The sequence below is a fragment of the Lepidochelys kempii genome, chromosome 3, assembly GCF_965140265.1.
Source record: "Lepidochelys kempii isolate rLepKem1 chromosome 3, rLepKem1.hap2, whole genome shotgun sequence".
Taxonomy (NCBI): Eukaryota; Metazoa; Chordata; order Testudines; family Cheloniidae; genus Lepidochelys; species Lepidochelys kempii.
This window is the reverse complement of record NC_133258.1, coordinates 76,217,040-76,235,097: the sequence shown is the minus strand read 5'-3', so window position 1 is coordinate 76,235,097 and position 18,058 is coordinate 76,217,040. Positions and strand designations below refer to the sequence as shown.

The 18,058-nt window shown below is 39.6% G+C and overlaps 1 protein-coding gene across 6 annotated transcripts in view; it reads left to right on the top strand.

The window, feature by feature from the left end:
- The window catches only part of SIM1 (SIM bHLH transcription factor 1), an 87,020-nt gene that overhangs the window by 47,898 nt on the left and 21,064 nt on the right, over positions 1-18,058 (top strand). For 5 of the 6 annotated variants that reach the window (XM_073336856.1, XM_073336858.1, XM_073336860.1 and 2 more), the window contains 2 exons: positions 2,219-2,624; positions 9,773-16,465. In XM_073336856.1, the coding sequence (XP_073192957.1) occupies positions 2,219-2,624; positions 9,773-10,503 (1,137 nt within the window). In that variant the 3' untranslated portion in view covers positions 10,504-16,465. Of the gene's footprint in view, positions 1-2,218; positions 2,625-9,772; positions 16,466-18,058 lie in introns of those variants that run through there. The other variant, XM_073336862.1, reaches the window with a different exon arrangement.

The window sequence follows — 18,058 nt, the reverse complement described above, 5'->3', positions numbered from 1 at the left end:
AAAAATTTCAGTTTTTGAAAACTGCAATCTAAAAACTGAACCAAAAAGCATTTTTTATTTTTAGTGAAAACTTTTACTGGAGCATTTTCATTTTTTTGGTTTCCATTTTTGTGTGGAAAATTTTTTTAAAAAAGTGACCAAAATAAATTTTTGTGTTTTAAAACTTTTGTTTTAGTTGAAAAGCCGTATTTTTGCCAATTAATTTTTTTATGAAAAAATTTCAAAACAAACTCTATGTCCTTGTCACAGAAAAGTTTGAGGATGTTTGTGCTAGGAAGAGCAGAGAAGAGTTTATTTACTAGTTTGGCACACAATGCTACACCAATTAACAAAAATTAACAGCTAACTGAAGTCCATTTATGTGAGCTAAGCTAGAGTAAGATATAATATCATGATATTATATCCCAGCTAAGGGCAGCCAACAAAGGCCGAGAAGCCTATATCCCAGGCTCAGAATGTTGGATGGTTTTCCAGACTGGTTTTAAAGAGACTAATTTGTTGCCTCTTATTCCCTCACCTTCATCTAAAACCCTATATATCTGAAAGGGTCTGGTGTCTCCTAAGACTGAGAGATAAATAGGGTTGTACTGGACTGTTAGTCTTTACTCTACCCCGCATATCTTCTGCCCGTAAGTCTGTATGTAGGTCTTTTTGCATTGAATTTTCTTTTGTGAACAAATAACAAAACATGATTGGCCTATGCAAAGCTGCTATCATTTCTCGGTTAGACTCATATTAGCCTTTTTTGTCAGCAAACAAAGTTCATAACTCAAAATGCTGCAGAAATAAGCAATTAAAAACACACACACAACCCTGCCCCCCTTCCTACCCAAATAGTTCCACTGCTGGAGTTGCACAGATGGTTTAACTTTCCTGAAGTTAAACATATGGTCAGTAGTTTTGATTGGTAAGTGCATTGACCTTGATTCTGTTTGATAATGAAGAGTTTCATAGCAACTCAGTTTAATGAAAGAGATGGTAGCTTATGTTTTTAGGAAAGAGATTTGATTTGTACCAAAAGAAAAGGTTACTGGGTATTTACCGGGAGAGTGAGAGGAGTTGAGAATTACAGGTTCTTTTAAGCATATTGAATAAGAACTAACCCAAACTTTTATCCAGAACCAAACCTAAATTTAATATGTTTTGTAGTTTGAAAAAAATTGGAGATCTTTTTTTCCCTCTTTTTTTTTTCTTTTTAAACTTACAATTTGTGGCATTGATATGCAGTACTAGAGAGATGAGAGTTGCATGTTTGGTCCCATCCCACTCCATGATCTTGGGTATAGCTGATGTAAGAAAATGATCCATATATTTTGATGGCACAAATTAATAGAAATATACATAAGCTATAATAAGCATTACTTTTTCAGAAAAGCATCCAGAAATTCATATGCTTATCCTAAATGTAGCATTACCTTTAATTCTCGCTAAGCACAAGCCTTGCTCCAACTGGCCCCATATATCTTGCTCCTCCTTGACAGGTCCTGATTCTGTCTGCCTTTTGTGCTCTCCTCCCCCACGATTCAGTACTATTCTCAAGTGGGGGTGACCAGATAACCCTCTTCCCCTGTTCTGGTAAATAGTCTCCGCTTCTGGTAAATAGTCTCCAGTAGTTTGTTTCCTTGCTTTCATGCAGGAGGGCAGTGTAACCCTTTGGGGTCCTGCTGATCCACTGCTTTAAAATTTAGGAGCACTCTGGAGCTTTTCTCCACAGTATTTTGAAATCCCTGAGTGCCCCGGAACCTTCCTTTCCATCAGCAGTGGGTGAGAAAGGAAACTCTGAGAAGACCTGCCACCACAGGTGAGAAAGCGAGATATGTGGAAGGGATAGGGATCATGAAATAGGAATTTCAAAACAGGTTCAATTTTGGTTTGGAGATGAGCGCGTGTCCAGGGCGAGAGGTTATTTCAATCCATTTTAAAATTGCTTTTGAATGGAAGAAGGGAGCTGAAGTATTGAACTATTGAACATCAGTGTTGAATTTGGTGAGCTAGACTTTACAAGTCATAAGAGGGCTTTTTAAAGGGGAGAGGGGAATGTTTTCAGACTTTTCTAATGTCTGCCTTGTTGGGTATGGGCTCATCACAGAATGCTGTACAGGAAAAGACTGTGAGATGTGTCCCCATCAGAAGAAGAGCAACCTTTTCCCCCAGTCTAGTTGCTTATGGTGTCTTGTTCTGGTTTAGTTATGCTTCTGCCTTTCCTTTTGTGTTACAGTATTCTGGATTTCACACAGAAAGATCTGAATCTGACCATGAGAGCCAATGGGGTGGAAGTCCACTAACTGATACTGCCTCTCCACAATTAATGGAACCTGCTGAAAGGCCGAGCTCTCAACACCATGACGTCTCCTGTGCCTATAGACAGTACTCAGACCGCAGCTCTCTCTGCTATGGTTTTGCACTTGACCATTCCAGGTTGACCGATGATAGACATTTCCATACTCAGGCCTGTGAAGGAGGCAGGTGTGAGGCTGGTAGATATTTCCTGGGCACACCACAGCCTGGAAGGGATACTTGGTGGGGTTCTCGTTCAGCATTGCCCCTGACAAAAACTTCCCCTGAAAGCAGAGAAGCATATGAAAACAGCATGCCCCACATCACTTCAGTTCACAGAATACATGGTAAGAGATAATTGCTGAAATGATGGTATTGCAGTATAGAGGCAGAATTTCAAAGGACTGACTTGAACATGCCTGACTTGTATACATGTGATTCCTGATGTGTGTGCTCAAGTCAGGGTTCATGTGTATGAACTGGGAGTTGTAAAGGTGCAAGTCTGGGTTTTGATGATCTCGCCTAAATAATAAAATATTCTATTTGTTCCATATTTTTTTAAATGTGAAATTTAGTTAGGAACACATAATAAGTGAAATCATAGCAAACATGTGAAGAAGTGCTCTTAGCATACGTATTTTATTACCTTGAGTGAAGGCTGTGCAAGTTTGGATAGAATAAGAACTAACCCAAACTTTTATCCAGAACCAAACCTAAATTTAATATGTTTTGAAGTTTGAAAAAAATTGGAGATATTTTTTCCCCCTCTTTTTTTTACTTTTTAAAGTTTTGATCCCTTCCACTGGTCCTGTCTTGGACTAGAAGTAAATATGCTGGATAAAAAACCCAAGGAAGAGTTTCTTCCAAGTAATTCCAGCCAGAGTAAAGGCAAGGAGTATTGGAAACTTCAAAAGAAACCCTGATCTTGATTTGATAGAGTCAAGAGGTTTAGATAAAATTCACATAAACACTCAGAATACCAGGTGCTTATCCAAACCAAATTGTACTTCCAAACTTTTTGAGGGTTATCCATCACAACCTACCTTGTGCTGCAGATGTTTCATATACAAATTAGCGAAAAAAAAAAAAAGCCATGAGAAGCATAGAGATAATTATAGACTATTTGTGGCAGTCCATTGTTGCAGTAATTGTGCATATTGAAAAAAGAACTGGATTGCACCACTAGGTATTACCTAAAGAACCCATGATAGCACTTTATATAGGGCCAAATCTTCAGCTTTTGTAAATTGGCATAGCTCCATTGACTTTTAGCATCTGGCATTATAAGTTCAGAAAGAAAAGGTACTGTTTCATTCCAATAAGAAAAAAATTATGCGGAGAGAGAAAATGAAATAGCAGATTCAAGGAAATACAGTCTGAAAGAAAGAGAAGGAAGAATAGAGGCCTCTAATTTGCTTTGGTTAGTACTGTTCTGCGGCTTTCTCTTTGTGATAAGCTATGGCACTTCCTTGTATTCTGCTCCCTAATGCTGACATTCATGAGTTCAGCTAGCTTTTTCTTTCTAATATGAGAACAGAGATGTGTGAGTTGATTTCACAGTAGCTACAGACATATATATATAAAAAATCAATTTCTCATGTTATAATTGTTGGTGATCATGCTCATGGTGAAATGTAAAATATTATTTATGGATATAGTGTAGTTCTTACAGATATGATAAAAATATATTTATCACTTTTTTACCACAGACAATCAAAAAAAGCTGAAAATAGAGCTTGGTTTTGATTTGTTTGTTAGTTTAACTTTTATTCCAGATGCTTCAGATAATTCATAGAATCATAGAATATCAGGGTTGGAAGGGACCTCAGGAGGTCATCTAGTCCAACCCCCTGCTCAAAAGCAGGACCCATCCCCAATTAAATCATCCCAGTCAGGGCTTTGTCAAGCCTGACCTTAAAAACTTCTAAGGAAGGAGATTCCACCACCTCCCTAGGCAACGCATTCCAGTGTTTCACCACCCTCCTAGTGAAAAAGTTTTTCCTAATATCCAACCTAAACCTCCCCCACTGCAACTTGAGACCATTACTCCTTGTCCTGTCCTCTTCCATCACCGAGAATAGTCTAGAACCATCCTCTCTGGAATCACCTCTCAGGTAGTTGAAAGCAGCTATCAAATCCCCCCTCATTCTTCTCTTCCGCAGACTAAACAATCCCAGTTCCCTCAGCCTCTCCTCATAAGTCATGTGTTCCAGACCCCTAATCATTTTTGTTGCCCTTCGCTGGACTCTTTCCAATTTATCCACATCCTTCTTGTAGTGTGGGGCCCAAAACTGGACACAGTACTCCAGATGAGGCCTCACCAATGTCGAATAAGGGGGACGATCACGTCCCTCGATCTGCTCGCTATGCCCCTACTTATACATCCCAAAATGTCATTGGCCTTCTTGGCAACAAGGGCACACTGCTGACTCATATCCAGCTTCTCGTCCACGGTCACCCCTAGGTCCTTTTCCGCAGAACTGCTGCCTAGCCATTTGGTCCCTAGTCTGTAGCTGTGCATTGGGTTCTTCCGTCCTAAGTGCAGGACCCTGCACTTACCCTTATTGAACCTCATCAGATTTCTTTTGGCCCAATCCTCCAATTTGTCTAGGTCCCTCTGTATCCTATCCCTGCCCTCCAGCGTATCTACCACTCCTCCCAGTTTAGTATCATCTGCAAATTTGCTGAGAGTGCAACCCACACCATCCTCCAGATCATTTATGAAGATATTGAGCAAAACCGGCCCCAGGACCGACCCCTGGGGCACTCCACTTGACACCGGCTGCCAACTAGACATGGAGCCAATTCCTCATTGTATGAAGCTCCACAGATCTATTACAGTGGATCTTCAGCCTGCATGTAGCTTTGGGGGCAGAACCAGACCTCTCCGTCACTATCAGGAAGGGAATGCCCCATGTTCTGAAGAACCTACCAGTTTAATTCTGCCTCCACAGTTGCAGACAGGCAGTTCCAAACCACACTACTACAGAGCATCAGTCTTTCCCCAAACAACCCCCCTTTGAACTGACTGGACTTAAAACATTTGAACTTTGCTTCCAGAGCTGCTTCTTTGGGTAAGAATGTGATTTTTCTCTTCTCTCTTTCTGAGGTGTACTTGAGTGGTGACAGTGCATTGTCACCCATAACAAGCTAATAATGGTGGTCAAAGCAAGAAGGGGAAAGCAAAATTAATGTGCCTTCTACACTTCTCCCCTCTTTTTGTGGGCAGGCTCCTCAGTAATGGTTCATTCCAGGCAGGAGTCACCTAGGCCTCTTGTGCCAGGGCAGGCCATGCTGGAGAAATAGCAAGTGGCAACTCCACATCTACTCCACAAAGATCAGCATCAGAAGATCAGAGCACGGAAGGAGTCAAGGAAAGATACTTCCAAACTACTGGAATCAACCTCTTGTATCTCCTCAGAAAAGACTACACAATATTTCTCATCTGGATCTAAACTGGAACCATACATCCCTCTTCATGAAGCCCTGGAGGATGTCACTAAGGAGAAATGGGTGTCTCCTCCAAAGCCAAGAAAGGTTAAAACAAACAAGACAAAAGGTTCTAAAAAGTACCTTTGTCTACATAAAACGTGGTGTTTCTCCCCCAAATGAACTCAGCTCTTTTCTTTCTTGTAAAGGACACAGCGATCCCCACAAAGGGGGATTTTCTTCCAAGGGTTCTGTGGACTGGACAGTTGATTCATGCCTTAGAAGAAATTATGAGGCCAGTTTGGCCAACCTTGAGGGCTTCAACTGCCTCCAAATATTTTGCCTGCGATGTTTTAGCATCTCATTCTCCTCAAGACCAACGAAACTTGTGGTCTAGGGCCCTTTGTCTGAAAAATCTTCTTGGTGACAGAATTGGTTTTAGATGCATCACTTGATGCACTACATTTCTCAGCAAGAACAATAGGTTACAATACAATGTTCTGCTTCTGGTTTCCCTTGTAGAAAGCACAAGTGCAAGAGAACATCTCTCATGTGTTTCAAAATACTCTCTCAGAATGCATTTTGGAGAACTGACAAACTCCCGGGGTGGGGTGGGGTGGGCGAGTAGAGTATTTGGAGAAGACAAAAGAACATTAGCCTTTGGCAGGCAGTAAAGAAGAGAGAAAAAGCCACATTTCAAATATTAAAAAGCCTTTCTTTGTACAACTAGAGGGAAAACCAGTACAGTAGAGAGAGAAAGAACAGATTGGAGGAAGTTGTAGTTTATCAGACAATATCCAGCCTCCTTAATATCATATCCTTTCCAGTGTGCAGAACAATGGCCACTGTTCATATTGGATAAACATGTCCTGGACCTCTCCAGAAGAGATACTCAGAATTTCATAAGAGACCTAGACACCGATTCATTTTCTACTCTAACTCAACCTTTCCAGGAAAGAAATGGGAGAGGAAAAAGCTATTTACACCTTCTCCGTATAGATAAGGGGCTATAGAATCAGTCTCCTCTTACGAGGAGGGCAAAGACCTATGCTCCATCCTGTTCAAAAAGAGTTATAAAGAGATTGGGCAGAAGCAGCGAAGTGCTGGATTTTAAACATTTGAACACATTTAAAAATAATGGAAATTCAAGATGGAGACTCTGAAATTCATCCTAGCAATAATCAGCAATAATTTTCTGTTGCTTGTAGCCGAAAGGTACATAAGTCCATATTCTACCATTACCATCCCACAGAAAGTTATCATGCTATGTCAAAGGATAACATCACTTCCAACACAAGTCCTTACCTTTTGGATAGTGTGCAAAGACACTAATGGTCCTAATAATAGCTCTCAAACAAGAAGGGAACCATATTTATCCCTTCCTCAGGGTCCCATCCAGAGCTAAAGTGATCCTAGATGCTCAGTGTAAGATCTGGATTCCAAATAAGCATAGGGTGATATTCTTGGAGGAGTGGCAAGACAAACTGTAAACACTCATACAGGAAGTCAGTTGTACTACAGTGCCTCTAGTACAGTCATTCATGTTCCTCCTGGGCATGATAGCATTGTGCATAGATACACTACAGTGGACCACAGAGAAACTGAGAACTCTCCAGAATTTTCTTCAGTCCCTTCCATATTCCAAATTATCCCACCCATCAGTGAAAGTGGGAAAAGTGCTTCATAAATCAGACACAGTTATGACAATGCTGCCAGCCTGGAAGAATAGGGCACTTCTTTGAGGGGTCACAGACAATCCAGGGAACATGGCCCTGACAGAAGATGTACAGCATGAGAACTCAGAACTATTTGTTATGGACATAGGCAACTGATTCTCTCCATGAACAATGTGCGTATATTGGCCATGACAGATAGTATATCCACCAAGTCTTTTCTAAACAAGTAAGAACCAGAAAAGGCAAAGGTACTGTCGTCTTGGGCAGAGAAAAACTCTCAGACGTCTTGTGTGACTTCGGGCAAGTTACTTAGGGCTAGATTTTGAGCCACTTACCCTTGAGGATGAACACTTACACAAATAATCCGTTTGGGACAAATTCTGATACCTTCACTCACATTGAAGGCTTTCTCCATAAGCATCCACGTGAAGCCAATGGGCCCATTTGGGAGATAAGGGGCTGCTCAGAATCTGGTCGGTAATTTTGCTAAATTTCAGTTCCCCATCTATAAAATGGGGATATTAATGTTAAGAACTTTGAGATAGGACTATCTTCTCTTTATTCTTTGTACAGTGACCAGCATAATGGAGTCCTAATCCTGACTGGGTCCTCTGGGTGCTGCTGCAGTACAGATAAATAATAATTCCCTATTTCGGAAGTGTATATTAAGGATAAATTAATATTTGTGAGGTGCTTGGATACTATGGTGATGGGCATACAGCTAACTGATGTTGCCTTCAGCAGTGCTCCACAGCACAGTATCCCAGCTATGTGCTGAGAGTGGAGTGTATATAATATTTGCCCACAGTTATTAACTTTATCACCCACGCTAGAGGCACACTGGTGATGACATCCCATTCTTACAGATATGTGGACCTTAATACAAAGAAGAATAGAAAAATTTATCTGTGTTTACCTGAAAATTTTCTTTCTTTGAGTAATAAAGGTCCACAGATCCTGCCCTCCCAACCAGACAATATTGTTTATATAAGCTGAGGCAAAACATAGCATTCAGTAATTTGCAGAAGTCCTCCTTGGGCTCTGCAATGGACATGCATATTAGCAGGTGTTTTACCAGTTCCATTATTATATTGTCTCTGTAGTTGGGTATTATCCTCCGTGGCTATGGAAATTCTTTCAGTTGTTAGGTTCTTCAGGGGTAGGGCTACTCCCCTCCTGCCAGTGATGGATGGGTCTGGTTCCACCCACTCCATTGCATGCTGACTTGAATGCTCCCTGTAGCAGATCTGTGGGCCTTATTACTTGAAGAAAGGGAAACTTCAGGTAAGCACGGTTAAATTTCCTATTCTAAAGGTTTGAGACAACAAATATTCTTGCATTACAAAACTAAGTTCAGCGCTAACTGCTATATCTATGAACACAAAGGCAACTGTTTTGTTGTTTCTCTTTTTTATTGCCAGGCAGCATGTATAATGTGGTATGTAAGACCACACAAAAACCCAGTGTCTGGATTCATAATATACTTTACCGACATCTTAAAGCACAGAAGGGGTTAAAAGGGCAAAGTCTAATAATAATAAGAAGAAGAATAAAAATGTATATAGCCTTTTGTGGGCCTGATTTTCAGATGAGCCTCAATCCACTTTCTGATTTTCTCGATGCAAAGAGGTACTTAGACAGCCAAGTGCTGCCAGCTGTACTTGTCATTCACTGGAGGTGCTAATTACACCCCAAAATTACAGACCATCATTGAAAATCAGGACTTTAGGTTCAAAATCTGATCAAGCAGACTTTCTCCTCAGATCACCCCTCTGAAGAAGTAGCATTACCTGCATATTACAGGTGAGGGTGGTAAATGTACATTGGTCAAATCAAGGCTAGTGGCGTTAGACCCAGGACTAGAACTCAGAAAGTCTGAATTGCAGTTTTGTGCCCAACTGATGTTTTATATCCTTTGCAGAAGAAATATTGCATTAAGAGCTCAAGCACATATATTTGGGTCAATTAGCTCAGTTGGCCTATTTTGAGAACAACACTTATGTGGTAGGAAGAATGGTCTTGAGGTTAAAGCACTTGACTGGGTTTCAGGGACCTGTTTTGAATTCCTGGCTCTTCTCTGGGCTTCTTTTGTGACCTCGGGGAAGCCACTTAACCTTTGCTTCTGTTCCCCATCTGAAAAATGGAGATAATAGTACTTACATTGACTCTTGTCTACTTTTTGTGTCAGGGACTGACTGTCTTTTATACACAATGGGGCACTTATCTCAGTTTGGGTCTCCAGGTGATACTGTAAAGCAAACAATAACCAGAAAGACCAACACAATCCATCATTGCATTAAAAAGAGGACTTTAGATTGTTTACCTTCTTTCTGAGATCCACATACAAAACAAAACTGATGACTTGTTCCCTTTCTTTATCTGTTCTGCAGGGAGAGGACACTGGGATGAGGACAGTGTTGTTAGCTCCCCAGATCCTGGTTCTGCTAGTGAATCAGGAGACCGATACCGTACTGAGCAGTATCAAAGTAGTCCACATGAGCCCAGCAAAATTGAAACGCTAATAAGAGCTACCCAACAAATGATTAAAGAGGAAGAAAACAGGCTTCAGTTACAGAAAACAACCCCTGATCAGCTGGTCTCCATTAATGGAGCAGGGAAAAAGCACTCTATTTGTTTTGCAAACTACCAGCCACAACAGTTGACAGGGGATGTCTGCCGTGTTCCTACAGTTGCCAACACCTCTCCTTGTGAACACGTCCAGCAACGAGATGGAAAGCTTATGAGCCCACATGAAAATGACTATGACAACAGCCCCACAACATTGTCTAGGATAAGCAGCCCAAATTCCGACCGCATTTCTAAATCTAGTTTGATACTAGCTAAAGACTACCTGCATTCAGACATGTCCCCTCATCAAGCCACAGGGGACCATCCAGCAGCTTCTCCAAATTATTACACCTCACACAGGCAGTACTTTGACAAGCATGCTTACACGTTAACTGGATATGCTCTGGAGCATCTATATGACAGTGAAACCATTAGAAACTATTCCTTGGGCTGTAATGGATCACACTTTGATGTGACTTCTCACTTAAGGATGCAGCAAGATCCAGCACAAGGACACAAGGGGACATCTGTTATAATAACCAATGGAAGCTGATGTTTTTTCTAAAATATTTTGTGCTCTAAAAAAATCTTTGAAATATAATTGGAAGATATATAAGTTTTAATGCCCTTGTTGTTACCAGCATTTGATATACCACACTGCACTAGAGAGAATAACCTAAAGTACTGGGGATGAGTGAGTTACTGTAAAAAAAAAAAAAAAAAAAAAAAAAAAAGGAATTGGCATTCAGGGTTATAGTGAATGGAGCTAAAGTCAAAGTTGCTGCCACATTATATAGAAAAGAAGATAGAGGAGGTCTGTGTTGGGAGCACATTGTGGCAGGCCAGCTGAGCAATTCATGCATATTGTGTTGGAGTCAGTTGATGAAAATACTGCCAAGGGCCGACTCTCTGAATTGCATGTGCCCCACAGGTCTTAGTCACCAAAACAGCTATGCATTCTTTACATGCAAAAATGTGGATCATATATCTTTTCAAAATACACATAAAATGGGTACATTAACTGATTTGTTTATTCGTTAAACTCTAGCCATGTTATGTTGCTTAGTGGTGTAAAGTGTCCAGGACTAGCCAAAAGGAAAAGAGAGAGAGAGATCTTCAGAATTATTACTTTCTTGAATAGCCACACGCATACTTACACACTTGCTGGACTTGAACGACATAAATTGAGCAACATAGTTATGACTGGCTACTGGACTGCTTGCTCATGCAATATTTAAAAGAAGGAATCAGAAAGGGAGGATTTCTCAGCCTGGTTTTGAGAATATATGATTGTAATGGGAAGATACTTTGAACTGTGATCACATTCTGAATGAGTGCATGAGATGTCTGGTAAAGTGAAAGGGAAGCAAATTAGTGAAGGGAAAGGGGGGAAAGGAGCTGAAATAGAGAGTGGTCCAAGATGAATTAGTTTAATCTCATATAGTGATGTATACCATGTAACAATAAATATGCTGTGAGTTCCAAGTGGCTGAGCTAATCAGGCGTGAGTTAGAACCATAGGAGGAATTGCATAAAATTACTGGAAATTTGGCTGTAAGGACTATAAAACACAACTATATTAATGGAATCATATAAGAGACAAAGACAGATAAAGTGAAGACTGCAGGGTGACTGTGATAAATTCAGAGAAAATCTTTGGGCTCATTGAGAAAGTGAAGGAGATTGTAAGGACTCAAAGTTGGAAGAGGTAACCTGTTGACTGAAGTGATGGGTGTGATTTTGAAAAAAAGCATACATTCTTGTCTTGTTCACAAAGGAAAATAGGGAAGAGATGTCAGAAACAGTCATATAGTAACCAGGGGAAGAGAGAAAAGATACTACAGGAAAAATCAGGGTCTTGAGAGAATATGGGGAATAAGAAACCCCAGTGTCTGATGACTGACTACAGCATCTGGGCCTGCATGGACCTGCCCTAGATTAAGAGATGTGTCAAATGAGGTAAGTAAATATATTTTAAAAACTTCATGATCAGGGAGATACTGTTGGGCTGGAGATGAGCTAATATAACACCTGCACTTAAAAGGGCAGCTAGGGAAGATCATAGTAACAGTCATTGGCACAATCCTTCTTCAAATGATTTCAGTGGGAGCTGGACCAGGCCCCTCCTGATTATACCAACCTAGAGTATGGCCAGGGGGAGGGGGGATGTTATAAAAATGAGATGAGCACTGCAGAATGGCTTAATTTGTAATGTAAAGGAGATAGATGTACGGAAGTTTACTTTCAATGGTCATAAAACACAGTCCACCAAGTAGAAAGTTGCTCGGAGAGTTTGGATAGATTACAAAAGTATCAATCTCCAAAGCAGGGCTAATCAGTAGCAAAATAATAATAATCTGGGTCACCAAGTAGAGATTTACTTGAAAACTAAAAAAAATCACATAGCCAATTTGGAATACTGATGTATACAGTTCTGATCACTTTGAGGCAGATTGTGATACTCTTACATCACAAGCAATCCCATTTGACTTCAGTGTGATCATTCATAGTGAAAGATACTGTGCTCTTCCAGAAGAGAAAGATGTTACAATTTGGCCTTTATTATCTAAAGCTCATAATAGAAAAGGTAGAGCAGAACACAAAGCGGAAAGATAAAGAGAATGAAAGAGATCTAATAAGTATTTAAATAAACTGGGTTATCTTTGGAAAAGGAAAGATTTAGAGGGAATGTCACTGATGTGCGCAAAGTTCTGCATAGAAGAGAGGTGAGATAACAGTATAAGGTTATTTGAATTAGTAGCAGATATAAGAGCCAAAGGGCATTAAATGTTAGCCAAGGAAAAATGAGAACAAAACAAATTTGGAGAGAATTATATTAAATGAAACCTAATAAGTTGAATGAACTATAAAGGTCATAAACAGAAGCAGCTAGTATAAATAATTTTTAAAAAAGATAAAAAACAAGGCAAATATTTAATGCTGTTGGGGAAAATGCTAACAACTGCTAACTGAAAGGGGTGGATGGACCAAAATGGATTTCGTTCAGCCCAACGATTTTATATATTCCTAAAAAGTTAGGAATGAGAGGGTATTTTTGATAAGTCTAGTTCTGGGTACATCTTTATTTAGTTTACACCTATGAATAGTCTTAACTTTTTATTTGGAGACTCATTGTACAGTATTAAAGTGTGACTTGCTGAGTAAAACAGAATAGAAATACATGCTATCATATGTCCCTTGGCATACTGCAGTACATTACAAAGGTGACTCTAAGTAAATATGAATATTATACTAGATTACAGTATGAAAGGCACCTTCATAAATGACTGTACTTCTAACAGTTTGTTTATATATATTCTTCATTTTAAAAAAAGCAAGTAAGCTATGCAATAAAGATTCTCTGTTACTATTTACTGTGATCCCATATAGAATAAAAGTTTCCAAACAACTATTGTTAAACTAAATTTCTCCTATGCTGAGATTTTCCATAGTTTCATTTCACTAAAATGGCAAATGCAGGAAGGTGCAATGTAATAAATATAATATTTAAAATATCAATACAGTGATCTGGTGCCCTTCACCTGCAGCCATGTTGTAAGACAAGTAAGACGAACACTTGCTCATTCCCCATGCAAGATGGAAGCAACTATTGCTCCTCCTTAGTGTATCATTGTCATTGACTGGAGGCACTTGCCTGTTACGGGCTATCTGGTTGGCCATTCTGCTCCCTTAAAGGGCCAGCTTGGAGGGAACAATTTTCTCTTTACTTCAAAGCTGGCAAGGAGCTTTTAATGTGATTTTGAAAAAGTATTACAAATTAATTGTAAGTATAATTATTATGTAAGCATAGGGACCTGCAGCACACTATATCCTGCTTGATACTAAATGAAAGTCAGTTTGCAACCTTAACTGTAGCATTCATTACTGCAAGTGGTATAACATGTACTTTCCTGTAGGGCACAAAGCTTACACTTGTTCATGACATCAGTGCTTATTGTATGACATACTTTAATGAACTTCATATTTAGTTCAACTCCCCCTTCACCTCAGTGATAAAATGTAAAAATCCTCAACATCCTTCAAGGAATGTATGTTTAAAAAAAATAGATGAGCAATTTTGGAAAATTTGAAAATACAAGATACAGTACTTGCTTTGATATTTTTCAAATGTATCATATTAGGTCATTGGTATCACTTTATATCTGAGACATTTTAGGGTATATTTCAGTTCCACAAGTGCATCTAATGCTATACTGATTGCACTGTAGTATGCTAGCATTTTATATCATAATAGCATTATGTCAACAAACATAACACCAAGTGAATATGCTAATAAAACTGCAAACTGCTTATGACCCTTATCAAAAGCTTGTTGAATCCAATGGGAGTCTTTTCATTGAATTCAGTGGGCTGTGGATTAGGCCTTCTCTGTCTTTATTTGATGTTAAGAAAAGAATGGAACTGTCTCTCATTTATATACAGTTGCACTCAGTGGGCATAGTGTACAAGTTTAAGGCCACAAGCTTATACAAATTCTTAACTTAGAGTAAGAAACCTTACTCCTCAAGCAGTCCTATTGATTTCAATGGATATATTTGTGGAGTAAGGTGCTAGTCTAGCAGAATCTGGCTCCTTGTGATTTGGCTCTAGTTTTTTTGTGCACCTGGAAGATGTAACTATGAAAACTGCAAAGGGAAATGCCCCCCAAATGGCATGTACTACTAATGCAAATTGTTTTTTCTATACATGCTTTGAATACGTTTAGAAAAATGTGGGCAGCGGTGAACATTGGCGGGTGCCAAAGCCCAAGGACATTTTGCGGTTGGCTACTTCTGGGGAGTAGCTAACTTATTTTTTTGATGATGTTCCCACAAGTATTACCACTCAGTGTAGTACATTTAAAATCCTATTTATCCAACACTATTTACTCCACAAAGCCCTCCTCTTATCTGAAGTTCAGTTGTATCTCTCCTGGCATGAAGCACTTATTCAATAATTTTCAGGATTACCTGAACCACCATTTATCCGAAAGGTATTGAGAAGCCCCCAAAATGTTCAGGAAATGGCCTTGTGTGGTATTTCTGCCAAAGGCATGGATGCACTGGAAAAGCTGACTGTCTGCTGCAGAAACACCAACTTTTAATTGTAGCGCCAAAGTCCAACTAACTCCTGGCTCTCAGAATGTGGCTTCAGACCTTCCACGTGAAAGTTCCCTTTGGCTTCAATTGGGGTTCCTGTTCACCAAACAATTCTAGGATCAGACCCAGTTGTGGGTATTTTGGAGGCAGTTATGGTTATTGTCTGGTAGCAAAAGTATTTCAATTCAGGTTTATCCATGGAATTCTCTTAAATGTACACATAGCAGCATAGGGTTGTGTCCTGTTCCTATTGAAGGAAATGGAAGTTTTGCTATTGACTTCGGTAAGAACAGGGTTGAGGAATTTATTTCCACACATATCCGCAAGCTGGTTAGCCCCAAAGTAATCCAGACTGTGCTATTCAGGTAACTAGAACATCTATTTTATATATTGTTTTATTAAAAATGGCTATTAAGTAATCTGAGTGTCTGCACTTAAAAATAACCCCAACAGTGCTGTACTATTACTCTGGTACCATATACATCATTCAGTTTGTTGTGAATAAGGCACCCGGAGCTCATGGGTTAGCAAAATATTTTTACTGCTCAATGCTCCAAAGGGAATTATTATTTTGAACAAGGAAAATTAAGTAGAATTTTCTGCAGAATGATGAGTGACAGTGCAGCTCCCTTTCCCCAAAAGCATCCTTGGAGTGTCTGACAGTGAAAAATTACATGCGAGGAAATTTAACTATGGTGTTCAGTGCATTCACACAATGGTTGTGTGGATAAATCTTGGCTCCAACTGGTAAGAATGCACCCCTTTCTGAAAGAAGGTTAATTTATGGCTCCTGCCATGAGACTATACTTGAAAGGAAAGATCAAACATATAGGCATTATAGGAAGAAACAAAGGTTTTTTGGCTGGTTGTATCCACTACTTAACCTCTCCTTTCAAATGGTAAACATAGGATTCTAGGGTTTAAAATTCAATTTTTTAACATTTTTATTTATTGAAATTTTGACTGCATGTGATTTTGCTCTTAGACTCTAAAAAAGTAGGAAGTTTGGAAACACACAAAATAATCTCATTAACACATAAAACAGTACAGCAGTCCCATTTCTAAATAAACAAAGTCAATGGGGAAAAGTTCTTTTAAAGCACTGTAATTTTTTCCCCTATGGTAAGTATTTCAGCACATAAAACTAGAAAAAGGCACTTCAGAAATAATGACATGTTCATATTTGTTTTGACCAGCATATTTAAAAAAACCAAACAAACCCCAGCTCTCCAAACCCAATGGATTATATTTATGAAAAAAGACAAAGATTGCCAACATTTCAAATGCCATGCCTTGCAATGTATAGGTTCTAGTGACATTGTAGCATAACATCTGTAATTTGAAGTTTTCCTTTGGAATGTAATGTAGGAAACACAATTTAGCTATGTTAACAATATCTTGCAAAGTGTTCCCATTTATAATTATTTATATTGTAAATAGCTTTCTGAAGTAAATTTGAAGTTAATGTGCATAAGATGTATTTATTATGTGAAGATTTTTTTGGTTTAAAATATAGTTACCAATATGCAGTTTTTGTCTGGTTTCATGAGTTTTTAAGCAAAGGACAATCCTTTACATGGAAACATTTTCAAGAACGAATTTTAATCAGCTTATGAATACCTAAGAATTTAAAGGATGTACAGGAGAAATTACTTAATTGGATTCCATTGGCTTTATATTTGAACAAAGTTTATTGAAATGGTACATAGCACTGTTGGCACGTGCCTTTGAAATTCATTGAATCTAAATGAAGCATAGTTACATTTATTCTTCATTTATAATTTGCAGTTTATAATCCACTTAAAATACCAAAACCAAGGACCACTGGATGCTAGGATATGGTGAGGCTGAGACATATCAGTAACTCGCCAGTTATTAGCAATATTATACACACTGTTTAGCATTTGTATTATGGCTGCTGTACTGAAGTTCCATCCACTGCCAATGCCCAATTCGTGGTATGATTGGGTCTTCCCCTCTCCCTGGAAGCTTTGGTGGCTGCAGTCCACCTGTCTCACCTTACCTGGAGTCCCTACAGTGCGTTGACTGCAGGCTGCAAAGGGAAAGCACTATTGCAAACCTTTGTGGGGGTAATTAAGATTAGTTGCACAGTATCTAGGGACACATGCTTCCTGCAGCTACAATCTCCACATGCTACCTCTGCTTCTTCAAGCCCAGCAATGGTTGTTCTGGAGAACGGCGGTTCTGCAGAAAAGGACCTGGGGATTACAGTGAATGAGAAGCTGGATATGAGTCAGCAGTGTCCCCTTGTCGCCAGGAAGGCTAACAGCATACTGGACTGCATTAATAGGAGCATTGCCAGAAGATTGAGGGAAGTGATTATTCCCCTCTATTTGGCACTGGTGAGGCCACATCTGGAGTATAGTGTCCAGTTTGGGACCCCCACTACAGAAAGGATGTGGACAAATTGGAGAGAGTCCAGCGGAAGGCAATGAAAATGATTGGGGGCTGGGGAACATGACTTACAAGGAGATGCTGAGGGAACTGGGTTTATTCAGTCTACAGAAGAGAAGAATGAGGGGGGATTTGATGTCAGCCTTCAACTACCTGAAGGGGGGTTCCAAAGAGGATGGAGCTAGGCTGTTCAAGGTGGTGGCAGATGACAGAACAAGGAGCAATGATCTTCAAGTTGCACTGGGGGAGGTCTAGGTTGGATATTAGGAAAAACTATTTCTCCTAGGAGGGTGGTGAAGCACTGGAATTGGTTACCTAGGGAGGTGGTGCAATCTCCATCTGTAGAGGTTTTTAAGGCCCAGCTTGACAAAGCCCTGGATGGGATGATTTAGTTGGGGTTGATCCTGCTTTGAGCAGGGGGTTGGACTAGATGACCTCCTGAGGTCTCTTCCAACCCTAATCTTCTATGATTCAATGATTCTATAATGGTTTATTTGCTGGGTATCAAGTAGGAGGAAGAAGGATTCTGAGCCAGAAGGTTGGAGTGGAAGGATAAAGAACCTGAGGGTGGGGAAGAGGGGTTTCTGAGCATGA